Genomic DNA, 14,311 nt, shown 5'->3' on the forward strand with positions numbered 1-14,311 from the left:
TTGAAAAACAATGTGTCAATCAATGGTTTCAAATGGGGTAAGGGTGCTTCAAAGGTCAGAAATATGAGACCAGGCCAAACATACTCTTTGGATAAGGCAATTTTGTTCACCGAAACTCGTGTGTGAGGAACAAACACACTCAAACCAAAGTATATGAACAAAATGTTTATGTTTGCAAAAAAGGACCTTTTTTGCTAGTCCACACACAGATAATAACTCTACAGTCTTGGATCTGATGCCTTCTATGTGCTTTCACATGTAAACCTGTCACTGGCTTCTCACCTACTGGCTACATGTAGATTCAATGCATTCTAAATTGTTGCAAAATCCAGATAATTTTATATTTCCTGCATGTTATAGTTTATAAACCCAAAGAAATGGATTTTGACTTCAAGTAAGCCCAATTCTCATATGTCCTGTCAACAAATGAAAACTACACATACCATTTTATCTAAAGGGCGTTTTTAACCCCACGACATCATTTGTGGCCTTATCTGACGCACCATTGGTACTACATTTTTTGTAACTCTGGACTCAAACTGCAAACTCTACAGATCAAATTAATATTTTACTGATGAAGTTATTGCAACAATAGGTTTGTTGACAGTTAGTATTGTTTTACTCAAGTCACTTCTCAGGGCCACAAGATAGAGGGGATTTCAACTTACATAACAGACAAAGGTGCTTACACAATCTCCCAAGAATAAAAGATTTTCCCCACTTTATTTCAGTTTTTCTTCCATACAAAACTTGTTTCAGTTATGTCCACTCTCGGTCAATGGTGTTCCAAGGTAATTAAGCATTCATTCAAAACTCTGGATGGTGCTGTACATGTGGGTGTTAGAAAGATCACATTTAACTATACAGTAAGCTGCACACTGAGATTCAATCGTAAGAAGGAACCATATTATTCAGAAATCATGTTTTAGACATTTTGCCTTTAAATTTCCAGGGCCCAGTTTTTCAAAGCCCAATTCTAATCCTGGATTAACAAGAACTTTGGTTAGAGTTTGATTACACAACAATAAAGATTTTCAAAAAGATTTTTGTCCCTCAGTTTTGACGTTGACTTTTCTTTATCACTAGCTTAACATTGGAGTTTAAAAAGAATTTTAACGAGTGAGCAGAAAACCTTGGTTAACTTTTAATCGTAGATTAACGTTAATTGGCTTTTGAACAACCAGGCATAGATTAATATTACATTACATTGTACACATATGTCAATTCCTTGTTTAAGAATAAGACCAACTAAACACACCCCTAGTACACCCCGTACATACATGCAGCGCATTTGCAGTCCATGTACATCTGTGCACAAGTTCCCATCAGTTTATCACTTATCCAGCATGATGCATCCTAACTTCTCAACAAGAGAGGATTCCCATTTGATGCCATTACTATTTCATTTCATTGATTCCCTCATGAACTGTACCAGTAGTACATTGTGTGCTGTAACAAGTTCTTTTTGTCTACGAAAAACTGTAGTATAGTGATGATGGCATGAAATCCTGAAGATGGTATCACAATGAAGTCCTCCATGTAGGACATCTCCTCCACATTGAGTGGTCCCACTGTGTATGTACGTTCTTTTTTGAGCCATGTATCGCACTTTATCACACAACAGTGTGTATGTCATTTGTCATCTGGAAATTAATTTCTCCATGTTGTGTTTGCGGAAGAAAGACTTTGAAGCTTCATAGGTGCTGATCATAATTGCACATGCTGGGGCAACTTTCATAACTCTTGCTGACACTCCTGAAAACCCAATTAGCAAATATGTCAGTGCAGTGTTACCTCTTTTGTTACACTGGAGTCATGCATGTTACAGTGGATGAATTAAAACATCTATTACACCCATTTTGAAATCATTGGTGATCCTTGCAATCTGATTGGCTCTCAACAGTGCAATTTATTCACAAATCGCAATATTTTTTCACTCTAAACCGGATCCTTTTTTTTAGCACATCAAAGTAAAAATGCAATAATAATAACCAATCAAATTTCATGGCTTGTTAAACCTGCACTAGCCAACTGTGTGTTTTCAAAATGGGTGTAATAAAGTGGCAATTGAACTTTGTGTCCTGCAATTTTGGTCTGAAATCATACTTGTGATTTCAAATCGAACGCGCGCTGCACACTCTTTCAATTTTGAAAACGGGCATATGATTTCAGACCAAACTGTACTCCACTCAGTTCAATTACCATTATTAATTTTGGTCCTTATTATTTCACTTACCAGCAAAGAGGCTCCTCCAGCCACTATCTCTGTACAGTTGAAACATCAAGGAGAATGTGAAAGGCAGTTTCTTGACTGCACTTGCATCCCCTGGAAACAACATTTTCAACAGCAAAAAATTAGTATTGTTCTCGAACTTCACCAGCTTTGTTCAAATACTGTTGTCTTTGCCCTTGATCATGATAAAAGTGATAAAATTATGTGTTGTTTCAGACAACAAGTGAGCTGTATTATTTAGTTTCCTTGAGAATGAGCCTTGGAAGTAGCTTTATGTTAGGACTGAGCTATAGCTTCTCTGACACAGAGCTGCGTAATTACTCCTAATCATTTCGTATGGTTAGATGGATGGATAGATAGATAGCTTTATTAAAAAATCCATTGCAATCCAGAGGCTGGATTACGGACTATACAATACATAATACTCAAATACGAGAAAGGATAAAAAAAACTATTATAAATAAAAAAATAAATAAGTAAATAAATAAATAAATAAATGACAGTATAAGTAAAAACAAACAAAGGAACAAAGATACTACGTCATAAAATTTTAAAAAAAAAATAGCCACGGATATACGATAAAGCCATCAGAAAATAGCCGCACTGTGCATGATAAAACTATTCTTAAATCTATTTGTTCTACAAATAGGTCCGTTAAAAGCAAGCTTCCTGCTTAAAGCTACGGTAATAAGATTACATGGCGGCAAAAGGCGATGTAATTTGTGGAGGCTGTTGTCCTTAATCTCATTGAATAGTCTCTCTGTCAGCCATTGACGCCATTGATAGGGCGTGGTAATGTTGCACTCTTTACGAGCCTCTTGGTAGCCTAAGTCAGGGAAAATAATTCTAAGTGCACAGCGCTGAATTTTCTCTAGCTCTTCAGTTACCTAACAACTCTCTGTAGCCATTTTAAAAACAGTTCGGTTAACAGCAGCATTGTGAAAGAATACTCAGAATTGACTGTAAATAAGACACCCAAGATACTGCTTTAACTTACTGAACACAAGTTCTCCCAACTCCATTTGCCGGTGAGTTTTTATGACATCAAATGGAGTGGTCAGCAGAGCTGCCATCTGAAGAGATAACAAAACAACTTATCAGAGCCTTTGGCCTTCCCACCATCACTGAACACTGGACCAAAGGACATATGTACTTACCCAATGGCCTGATGTAAAACAATCAATACTGGTTTACTCATTTGTTTGGGGTATTATCACAATAATTTACTTTGCAATGCAAGTTCATCTAGAAACAAACAGTGTACTTGCTTATTCAGAGGTAAGGTACATCACCCAGTTGTGCACAAAATCGGACATTCAATAATATTATGCTAACCAATACACAACCATAACTCCAGTCAAACCACCTCAGACAAATAAATCTCTTCTGCCAAGTTTGCTTGGAAACAAATCTTATTGTTATATACCTAGACTTTCACTCAACAAAACGAGCACTGTGATTGGTTTATTCTTGGTCACGTGCCCCTGATCAAATACAAATGTATCCCGACTGGGATACAATTCCGCAGTTGTTGCCCTTTCAGTTGTTTGTTTGTTTGTTTTGCTGTGATTGTTGTTACATGAACCTAGTTAAATGGCCTAGCTCCCATGAGTCTCCTATAGCTCAGTGGTTGAGCATCTGAACTAGTAATCAGAAGGGCATTGAGTCAACTCCAGTTAGGAGAACTACGATTTCCTTTTCTTGGTATGCCTGCATCACTGAGTGGAGTGGAAAAATACCCCACTATGATACAGGCGCTTGCTCAATTTTTGTTAGCCATTGTATTCTTAAGGGTAAGTTTCTTTAGAATCTTTTGCATTACAGGGAACTTCTGCTCCGAAAACAAATGGAGGGTAAATTGTTGGAAATAGTGTCTAAATTCTAAATTTTAGTTTGAGAAGTAGACATAACATTCACGTGTGCCTAAAATTAGACAAGATTTTCGCTTTTAAATTTCCCGGGTGCGGCCATCTTGGATTTCATGACGTCATTGTGTTGCCGCTATTGTTCTCTATTGTTTCACACAAAAGAACTTCTCTTTACTAACAATAGCGGCAACGCAATGACGTTATGAAATCCAAGATGGTGGTGCCTGGGAAATTTAAAAGCAAAAATAGGTGACAATCATATCTAATTTTAAGCACACTTGAATGTTACTTCTACTTCTTAAACTAAAATCTAGAATTTACACACTATTTCCAACAATTAACCATCCATTTGTTTTCGGAGCAGAGGTTCCCTCAAAATTGTTTGGTGGTCACAGCACCGAGGAATCAACTTAAATACCACATTTATAAATATAGTAAACCAACAGTTTCCATTTAATTTATATCATGCTAGTATTTTGACTGTCTTAGTTTTTTTTTATTATAATTATCATTTTAATTATAGAATTTTCAAATTTTCAATAAAAAATCTAGATTTTGTATTCGCGTATGATTATCGCAGGTTCACATCAGCCTCTGTCTGCCTTATTTTTAAGCTGTGAAAATGAATAAAGTATGTCTGCATGTATGACTTACAGCTCCTGACATAGCTCCAGAAGAAAAAATAGCAACATGACCAGGTTCAGTAAACTTAGACTTGAGTACTTCATAGCCCATCCAATAGACAGCTAAAAAACAAATCAAATACAAAATTTTTAGTTATGCTAGTTCAACGGCCTTAGCTCTCACGAATCTCCTGTAGCTCAGTGGTAGAGCATCCAAACTAGTAATTGGAAGGTCTTAGGTTCGACTCCTGACAGGGGCACTCGGATTTCCTTTTTCCGAGTTTGCCTGTGTCACTCACTGAATACATCATTCACAAAAATGTTATACATGTGGTTAAACCTGTCTTTATTTTCTTAACACACATTCTCATGTATTCTTTAATTTTTCTGTTACAGTTTTTTTTCTCATTAGGATTTCTTTGTATTTAACACAAAATGCAATAGCCCTATTTCGATATATTAAAATTTAGCCTGAGCACTGCGAGGCTCTGGGAAATAAATGCGGATAAAAGTCATCTACAATTTATTCCCCGGAGCCTCGAAGTGATGTTATTGTTTCGGGCTAAATTTTAACGTATCAGAATTAGGCAATTCAAAACTGAAGATAACAGAAGAGCTGTTGAACGTGTCTTTGGAAAATCCTTACATGTATGGGCAACTCTATATTATAATGAGTTTTCTTTGGTCCCAGCAAAATCCCCCCAAAATTCTCTATTGACATGAAACCTCTAGTACAAACATCAGATCTACAGCTGTATGCAAGATCTTCCTCCAAAAGAGAGCAAATTCATATCAATAATAAGGACACTATAGTGATCACAGAGCCAGAACCACTAAACGTTTAGTAGTTAGCCTCAAGTGCAACTTGGCCATGTCTCCAACTTTTTTACTGCTCAGGCTGAATCCAAATTGGCTGACAAGCTAACCATAGTAATCTTAGTAACACTATGTTATTCATGCAAGTCATATTCATACATGTATGTACAATTGGGTTTGTGTCGTGTATCTGTATAAGAAAGTTCAACCATTATTTATCTACCACTCATTTCCAACTTGGACCCTACTTCGGCACCTGACTGGTCAATTTATACTCCCAGCCAAAATTCAACAGATCAACTACCTGAAAATGGAACATCCCTGAGTAGTGTGGGCCCTAGTCCTTGCCAAAGTGATAATGCCCCACTTTGCTGAATGGCATTCTTGATCACTCTTACAAGCTCTATTAAGATGAAAAAATATTTCAGTAAACCAACTAAGAGACAGACTGAAATAGTTTGTGCAACTTTGCAAAGAACAGACTGCTAAAACTTAGACTATCAGTACACACAATCATAAAATCCTAGATAGAATCCTAAATGCTTTGCTTGAATTATGATAGCTACCTAACCACATCTGCTTAAAATGTTTCTAATTACTACTGGATGATTCATGATATTTACACACAAATGGACAAGTAGAGCAGACTTGTGCAGCAAACATTTGAGAAAAACAAAAATGTTGAAGGAAAGCAGCAATGAAACACTGGCCAACGCCATCCAAGCAATACTGGTCACTGCTGAAATAATGGCAAGAGGTTCAAAATGCTGCTTGTCTACTGTTACTTATTCAACTGTTATCTGTAATAAAAGAGTTTCAGAGTTTGTGGGACTTCTATTAATTTGCCACATTTTTTAAAAATAAATCCCTCTCAGAAAAGATTTAAATAAAATATTAATTTTAGATCATGGAAAGTGTGTTGTAGGATTTTAATTCCCTAAGTGAAGAAAATTAAAAGTACATTCATTTACTGTGTTTACTTATTTGTTTTATGACATTTATGTTTTACTCAACACATGAAAATATGATTTCAAAATAATGGTTGACAAATATCAGTATCATAACGTCACAAATTACTCTTTTTTTTACAGTGATTAAAGCAGCTGCAGTACCTTTATAACTGAATCCTTTCTTGGCCTGCATTTTGGTCCTGATCATCTCTATAGGTGATATGCAGGTGATAGAAATGGCTGCAAATTCAAAATAAAGCAATCTTATTACATGGTGAGAATTACCAAATTCAAAATGTCCCCTTACATTGTTTTAGTTGAGTTTCTTACGATAAAATCAAACACACTTCAGCAAAGTGGGCACTACCGTTTTAAGAAGCCGTTACACTGGACAATTTTTCTTGCAACTTGTCTCGCAATTTCATTGCGCTGTTGCGACACAAGTTGCCCGAATCGTTGCCTAGTGCAACATGCCCTGAAATAAACATGTCTTGCAACATTTTGGTGCAGTTACCATTGCGAGAAGTAGAACTGACTTCTACTTCTCGCAACAATTGCGGCAACAAAAAAATTGTGAGACATGTTCATTTCAGGGCATGTTACACTAGGCAACAATTTGTGCAACTTGTGTCGCAAAAGAATTGCGAGACAAGTTGCAAGAAAAATTGCCTAGTGTAACAGCGTCTTTAGTGTTAAATCAAGTCACACCAACAACTGTCGTACAGGTGCAGTGTAGAGTTGCACTGAATTGTGTTCAAACATTTTTTAACTACAAGTGTAACTGTCCAAAACAGTAATGGAGTTGACTCTCTACCATACCATATAAAATAATTACAAATAAAAAACATATTAAATTATTGCTACAACAATTTAGGTCTTATATGTACATTCCATTCCAGTCAAATCAAATCCAGTTCAAGTTTCAGATTAAATCTTTGACTTGTAGGCCATTCACTTCTCAAACAATATTTATTTCCTTGTTGTTTCCATGGTTATAAGGTTTATTTGGTGAAACTTTTGCCAGTTGTTATGTTTTCCAAGTTTAATGTGACTGGAGTTGGGCTCTTCATTAATTTTTAAAACAAAGTTCCAGAGAAAACTGTATATCGTGATATTTCTGCAAAAACAGGAATGTAAATTAAATCAAGAGTAGCTGAGAGTGTACAGGTCTTCATTTCAATATATTGTACCAAGAATGAAAGAAACGACTGAATTAACACAGTGCTTAGATAAATGTCTGTGATGATGTCAAAAGTATACTGAAATGGTACAGATTTGAAATAAATCCAATAGTCTTTTCCTCAGACAAAAAAATAATTCTATATGCACTATAATAATTACAGTCATAAAATCACTCTTACTTCGAGCCGTTATTCCAGCAAACATTGGTGACCAAACATTCTCCTGCCCTTCCACAAAGCCATACATCACTTTAAGTTGATCATAAAGGGTGAAATAAATCATTGTATTTGGAACTGCCATCACACTGTAACAGAGATATGGATGTGGTTCAAAATGAGTGCTGAATTAAAGGATAACAAGATGTGTATAAATTTGTATCAATGTCACACAAGCAAAAATTGTAGTAAAAAGCCCATGACGCCATTATCAAGACCAACTTACAAATTACGCTGGATGTAAAATACATCGGTTAAGCTTGAAAAATTAGCATGGGAACAAAAGAACCCATATATTTTACATCCCGCATAATTTGTAAGTTGGTCTTGATAATGGGGTCATGATGATGCTGAAATGTCAGCTTTTTACTATAACTTTTGCTTATTTATGTATAAGCAAATCGCTTCTGATCAATGCCACACAAATCTGTATAAAAAAGTAAAATAGTCTGAATTGAAGTCATACACTACAGAGGAGAATATATATTTGCTGGACACAAATTATCATTTTAGAAATGTCATCACTTCATTTTATTTGTTATGAAAGGAACATGAACAAATGGATAAACATCTCACATTTTGTCCAATACCCATGATTAAACTAAAATTTAAAAGTGCAACATAACTATCACCTCTCAAGTCAGTTTATTTGTTGGGACTTCTATATTTCTTTTAACAGGGAACCAGTGGGTGGCTATGAGTGTACTATAACATTGGTATAACATTGCAGACCATAGAACACTCTGCATCAATCACAGAGTACACTGTTAATTATATGAAGGTAAAAAAATTATCCATCCAATAGCCCTTTTCACGGTTAACTCTGCTCATTTGAATGAAATCTAGCATGTATGTGAGGCAATTTCGGGCTATTTTGTAGTTTTAGCCCGAAATTGCCTCGCATCCACGTTGGATAACAGTGTAATGCAAATGAGAAAAACCAACCGTGAAAAGGGCTATTAACAATAACAACACCTTACAGAGTTGGTGGTAGTCCTCTCCATAAAGCTGCCAATCCTTCATAACGTGGGATTTTGATCAAAGCATCCTAAAAAGGGATAAAAACAATAAGTGCTATAAGTGGGGCCAAACAGTCCACAGATGCAAGAAACTGTAGGACTCTAGGATTTTTTTTTTTTTTTGAATTCAGCACAAAAATTCAGTTAAGCAGCAATTTATCATTTCGACAGCTTAAAGTGGCTGGCACCGGTTTCCATCACTTTCCAGCAAGTTTACTGTGATGGATCAGTACAACCACTCTTTATCAGTTGATACAACAATAATGGTATCAAAAACATGCCTAAGCATAGCTGAACACACGAAATTACTTCCATCTACGGTCCATAATTTCCGACCACATCTGCTCCACCACGACACCTCATTCATTCCTTGCGCAATAAATGAGTTAACAAGCTTGGTGATCCCCATTTTTTTTATTATGAAACTGTAATCAACATGTACACATACAACTTTTTGCCAAGTTAAAAAAAATTAATAATAGGGGTTCAGAGCTACCTTAAATTCTCAAACCCCTCTATAATTTTTTAACAGGTTATACTGTTGCTATGGTAACCTATTATTAAAACACTGTAGATTTCAACATACCACAGTTGAATTAAATGGTGGATGAGAAACATGAGGGAGTGGTCTGAATGGAGAACCAGGGTTGGCACACAAACACAGATGATCCATAAGACCATTGCAGAACAAATAACAAGGAGCTAAAAAGCAATAAAAATAAAACATTTTTATGGTATACATTTATTTTTGGTACCAGCTACATGTATATTGCTTTTCTTTAGTCACAAGTCATGTCAACCAGAAAAGTCTGACCAGACTGTGACATCAAAAAGTCTTTGTACACTGTACATTGCAGTGATCCATCTAGATACAGGCAGTAGTGAGTCCAGGGACTTACACAGCCAAAAACCTGTGAGTCCCACACACAGCTGGAGTGTGAGTCCCATACCCAGGAGTTTGAGTCCCCGGCACACTCATCACTGTATATAAACTGTACCTATGAATAACACGTACATATAAATTAAAGAGCTTTTTATTTTATTAACTACTTTCAGTCTTTGACATACAACTCATGAATAACTTTGGTGCAGAGGGGCAATCTCAAAATTTCCATTTAGCTCCCTCTGGACTAAGTCTGACTACTCTGATCAATTTGTGCTAGACATTAACTGTTAGACGATTTCTCAACAGAGTCAAGATGTTGTTTCCTAGCCTCGGTGCAGACTTTACAATACATATAATTTCCATTTTTCTCATAGACCAGCCACTAATATATTTTGAGCCACGGCTTGAAAATCTTTGCTCCCTAGATTTTGCTTGTGCTGATTCTTCATTTGCTGTCGCATCATCCTTCTCTATTGCAGTTGCTGCTTCTTGTTCTTCACGTTGACTCGCTTCGGGTCATTTTGCAAATGAGAGCTGTCTTTGCCCCTCTAGGGGCTAAAGTTTTTTCTTTGGTTGCATTAATAAATTTCAATATCAACACAGAAAACCTCACAAGTGTACCTTCTGAAAGCAAGCAACAGGAAGAGACAGAAAGCATGTGTATCAAAACGAAGAACAAACACTTTGGTCTGTAAAATACCACTGACCATGAACAATGAGTCTGTAATGGAGGAATCAAGCGCTGCTAACTTTGATATAAATATTTTGAACTTTTTCATAAATAGAAAAGAAAAGTCAAGAAGTCATGATTGTTATAGAGAGAAGATAATTTTTTGCATCCAAGGGGACGTAACTGGGAATAAATTTGTGCATCTTTTAGAAAATTTATGAGTCTGATCTGAGATGCGGGATGTGTAGGTAGATGGATCACTGCCTTGTATCCCACAACTTTGAGTAGCAGTGAGATCTTTGCTTACATACAACTTTCAAGGCTCAATAATCTACTTTTTCAGCCCTTCTGTCTGACTCATATGCATTGATCCACTATAAAATCGTTTCAGCATACTTACATTTAGGAATAGGTTTAAGTTGTGCTTGTAACCTTGTTTTTACCACATCTAGAGGTGTCACTGCAAAAGAAACAAAATATTCTCTAGCACTTGACTTGGAAAATGACCAAACTATATGGTTACCATCTATTAAACTCCCATTATTCTTTGGACATAGGCAGGGGATTTTACAGCAAGATCAATAATATTATTATCTACCAATAACTAGATTTTATGACGGTCACCAGTTCAGTGGACTTTGTAACAAATTTTCGCAGTCGTTTAGTAACTCTTTTGACCATCCACACATGCCCTACAATGCAGGGCTTGACACTAATGGTGGCCTGCTGGCCATTGACCTGTAGAAATAACACTCTGGCCAGCAAAAATATTATTTGGAACAACTGACCATTTTGGCCGGGAGAAAAATTTTTTAGAAAAAATTGATTTGATTTGAACTTGTCTAAGATGTGGATGAAGCCATGCCCAGTCCATCTCGACTAGATGAATCCAACAAGTGACATGTTGAATCGCAACGATAAGGCTTGCAAGAACTGTTTAGAAGTTGTACTTAACTAGTTACAGTATTAATTTTTAATAGACAGGTTTGTCATTAAGATTGAGTTGCTCCTGTTCATGGCCAGTGAAACTTACAGTATGACCAGTTAAAATCTGACTGAGGTGGCCAGAGGACAAGTACTGCACAAAGTTAATTTCAAGTACTTCAATGGGGAATTAAAATAAAAATATTGGCAAGATTTCCGCACAGCCCTATTCATCAATTATGTATACATTTTGTGACTCAAACTCTAATAATAATAATAATAATAATAATAATAATAATAATAATAATAATAATAATAATAATAATAATAATAATAATAATAATAATAATTTAATACTTCTATTGCGCAGATTAACAAATAATTTGATCAAATGTGCATTACAATATGAATAAATCACTTTTATTACCAGTCGGATCGACTATTGTAATAGTTTGTTATACGGTCTGCCTGCTAAGCAGCTTGCTGTTTATTCATACTCGCTGTTTTTGAAAGAGGGTTAATGTGACAGTGGTGCATATATAATTAATGTTGTAAATAACATTGTAACCCGGGTTTGATCCCTGGACTCAGCGTCATATGTGTGTTGAATTGGTTGTCATCCTTGCTTTGAGAGGTTTCTCTCCGAGTACTTCGGTTTTTCCCTCTCCTAAAAAAAATATTACCAAATTCCAATTCGAACCCAATTCGACTCAGGAGAATGCACAAGCACTTCCTCCGTTATTAACATTAAATAAATTACCCGTACTTTACTTTACTTATGTATGGAGATGTGCCGAAATCTTTCCAAAAATCTCCCCTCCCCCTCCCCCTCCTCTGCGTGGCTTTACATTGACAGGTACATCAATTTTTGTTGCTTCCATTGTGGATGGATACAGACGCGAAAAAAACACCAAAAGGAAGCAGAAACGACGAAGAAAAAGCTCTGCCAGCTGGCTATGTTGTAGGACACATACTCCACGTGGTTTGTAACTTTACTATCTATTACATCACCCGTTGGGTATAAGCTTACATGCCTGCAGTTACAAAATGTATTTATCAAAAAGCTTCTAGATAAAAGGAATCATATGCTGTTACGAGCACAAGCTTTTCGCCAGCGGCAACAGAGAAAAATCTAGCAACTTCGAATGGATGCAAGTTTTCGAAAACACATGACTTATAAAATAACTTACCGAGAATACTGGTAATCAATGCTCCTGAACCAGATGACAACATTTGTTGCAGTGGAGTTATTTTTCCACCACTTGGCCCAGAACTGCTCATTATGACCGTCTTCTCAAATTAATAGCTTCATACACAAGTGACTCTCTGAATAGCGAGGTAACAGAACACAGGAAAACGATAAAAACACGCCGTCGTTGACCCCCGCCATCTTCCAGCAGCACCACGAGTCTACCCACAATTCCTTGTGAACAGACAACCCCTGTGGGGAACGAGAAATCCCCCACCCCTTCCCCGATTTCGCTTCGGTTACACTTCTCGCGCTAATGTTTGCTACACTGGCCAGACATAGACTGGTGGTAGTTTTCCGTGCAAACTAATTATCCAATGTGTTTCGTGATCTTGTAAAGCTTTCAATAGTTTAGCTTTCCAAATTACCAGAAATCGAATTGCTGGCAATAAACATTCTGCAGTTAAAATAGTTTTTCCGGCCGAGAAGTTCTCGGGTCTTCTCGGGACTTTTGAGAAACACACCCTTGAGCTTGGGTGCTCAAGCTTTGGTGTGTTGAGTGCTCAGAGAGATCTGAAGGGGACTACCATGGACCATGACAACGCGAAGATAAGAGAGTCGCACTCTTCCTTCTGAATAGGCGGCATCTTATCTAACTCGCAGAATGCTCGCACTAAACATAACTTGAAATGTTAGATGTACAAGAACAAAGAAAAATAAACAGATAAGATTTAAGAAGCGTGAGTTTTGTTTCTCCTATTCAACTAGTTTCTGGGCGGCGGGGGAAGAGCGAGACTGCTAGGGTAGAGATTATTTTTTTTACATATTAATTACGACACGCATTCTGAATCAATGATTGCTATTGGTTTTGCATCAATTTGCATGAAACCATTCATAGTATAACACTGAAAACTATTGACGACACGTCACACTTACTGTCTTTGCCGGTTTACAAGAATCAAAGGATACTGTTTGAAGTGATGTCCGAGTGAACTTTGGAAAACAAACTATTTTGTTATACGATGCCTTAATCCTCGTCATTTACCTGCTAGTGTTCTATTCTTTTTTCGGTGTCGTGGATGGTCCATGCATGCGACATGTTGACCAATGAACAGAATGACTTACACAGCTATGGAGAATGTATCAACGTTTCAAGATTTACCTCAAGTTGTAAAACTGAAGTAACTCAGTAATTACTAAGTTCTTAGAAAAAGATCTTGCAACGAAGAAATTGGATTTGCTATATACTGTGCAAGACTCATTTCCAATGCGATCCATTGCCTTCTTGTAAAAACAAATTGTCTTCATATAAATCTCCTAGGTCTTGGCTAAACTACAAAAGAAATCGTTCGCAGAAACACTGTTTGTTGTCCTGTGACTTAACAGGGAGACACATATTTCGGAAGCAGCATTTGCGTCTGGAAGTATTCGTCCTTCTCTCGCGCCTAAAGAGAAAGCTGTGGTGTTTACTCCAGTCACAATATTTCGGCAAGAGTGTTTCCTACTCAACCAGGCCATTACCACAAATTAAACGTTTTATATTAACATAGAAACACAACCAAGTGGTGCGTTTACAAAAACCCCTTTTCTTTGTCCAAGAAAGAAGGCCTCGCTAGGGCTAAAAAAATTACAATCCTACCCTCCTTCTTCTTTTTATTTTTTATAGAATTATTTGTATACAATTCAGCCAGCCACACAGCTTACACTACGGATACTTACACAACTATAATACAATT

At 36.6% G+C, this 14,311-nt stretch overlaps 1 protein-coding gene across 1 annotated transcript; it reads right to left on the minus strand.

Moving 5' to 3' along the window:
* Positions 1-695: 695 nt before the first annotated feature.
* On the minus strand, positions 696-12,797 carry LOC146488644 (mitochondrial glutathione transporter SLC25A40-like). Its single transcript, XM_085119089.1, has 11 exons — positions 12,577-12,797; positions 10,863-10,922; positions 9,493-9,608; positions 8,868-8,935; positions 7,852-7,976; positions 6,653-6,730; positions 5,845-5,943; positions 4,756-4,847; positions 3,231-3,306; positions 2,237-2,326; positions 696-1,755 (listed from the first exon to the last, which is right to left on the minus strand). Exons 1-11 carry the CDS (start codon positions 12,665-12,667, stop codon positions 1,640-1,642), a joined length of 1,011 nt encoding a protein of 336 aa, XP_084975215.1. The 5' UTR covers positions 12,668-12,797; the 3' UTR covers positions 696-1,639.
* Between the last annotated feature and the right edge of the window lie 1,514 nt (positions 12,798-14,311).

Source organism: Pavona decussata, unplaced genomic scaffold (genome assembly GCF_977016875.1).
Source record: "Pavona decussata unplaced genomic scaffold, jaPavDecu1.1 SCAFFOLD_9, whole genome shotgun sequence".
Lineage (NCBI taxonomy): Eukaryota > Metazoa > Cnidaria > Anthozoa > Scleractinia > Agariciidae > Pavona > Pavona decussata.

Excerpts from the sequence above, each read along its gene's own strand:
- LOC146488644 (XM_085119089.1), bottom strand. The coding sequence starts at position 12,667 with ATGAGCAGTTCTGGGCCAAGTGGTGGAAAAATAACTCCACTGCAACAA. Across the intron at positions 9,609-10,862 it reads ACTTAAACCTATTCCTAAAT|CTCCTTGTTATTTGTTCTGC; the intron begins GTAAGTATGCTG and ends ATTGCTTTTTAG. Across the intron at positions 2,327-3,230 it reads GTTGGGAGAACTTGTGTTCA|GGGATGCAAGTGCAGTCAAG; the intron begins GTAAGTTAAAGC and ends TGTTGTTTCCAG.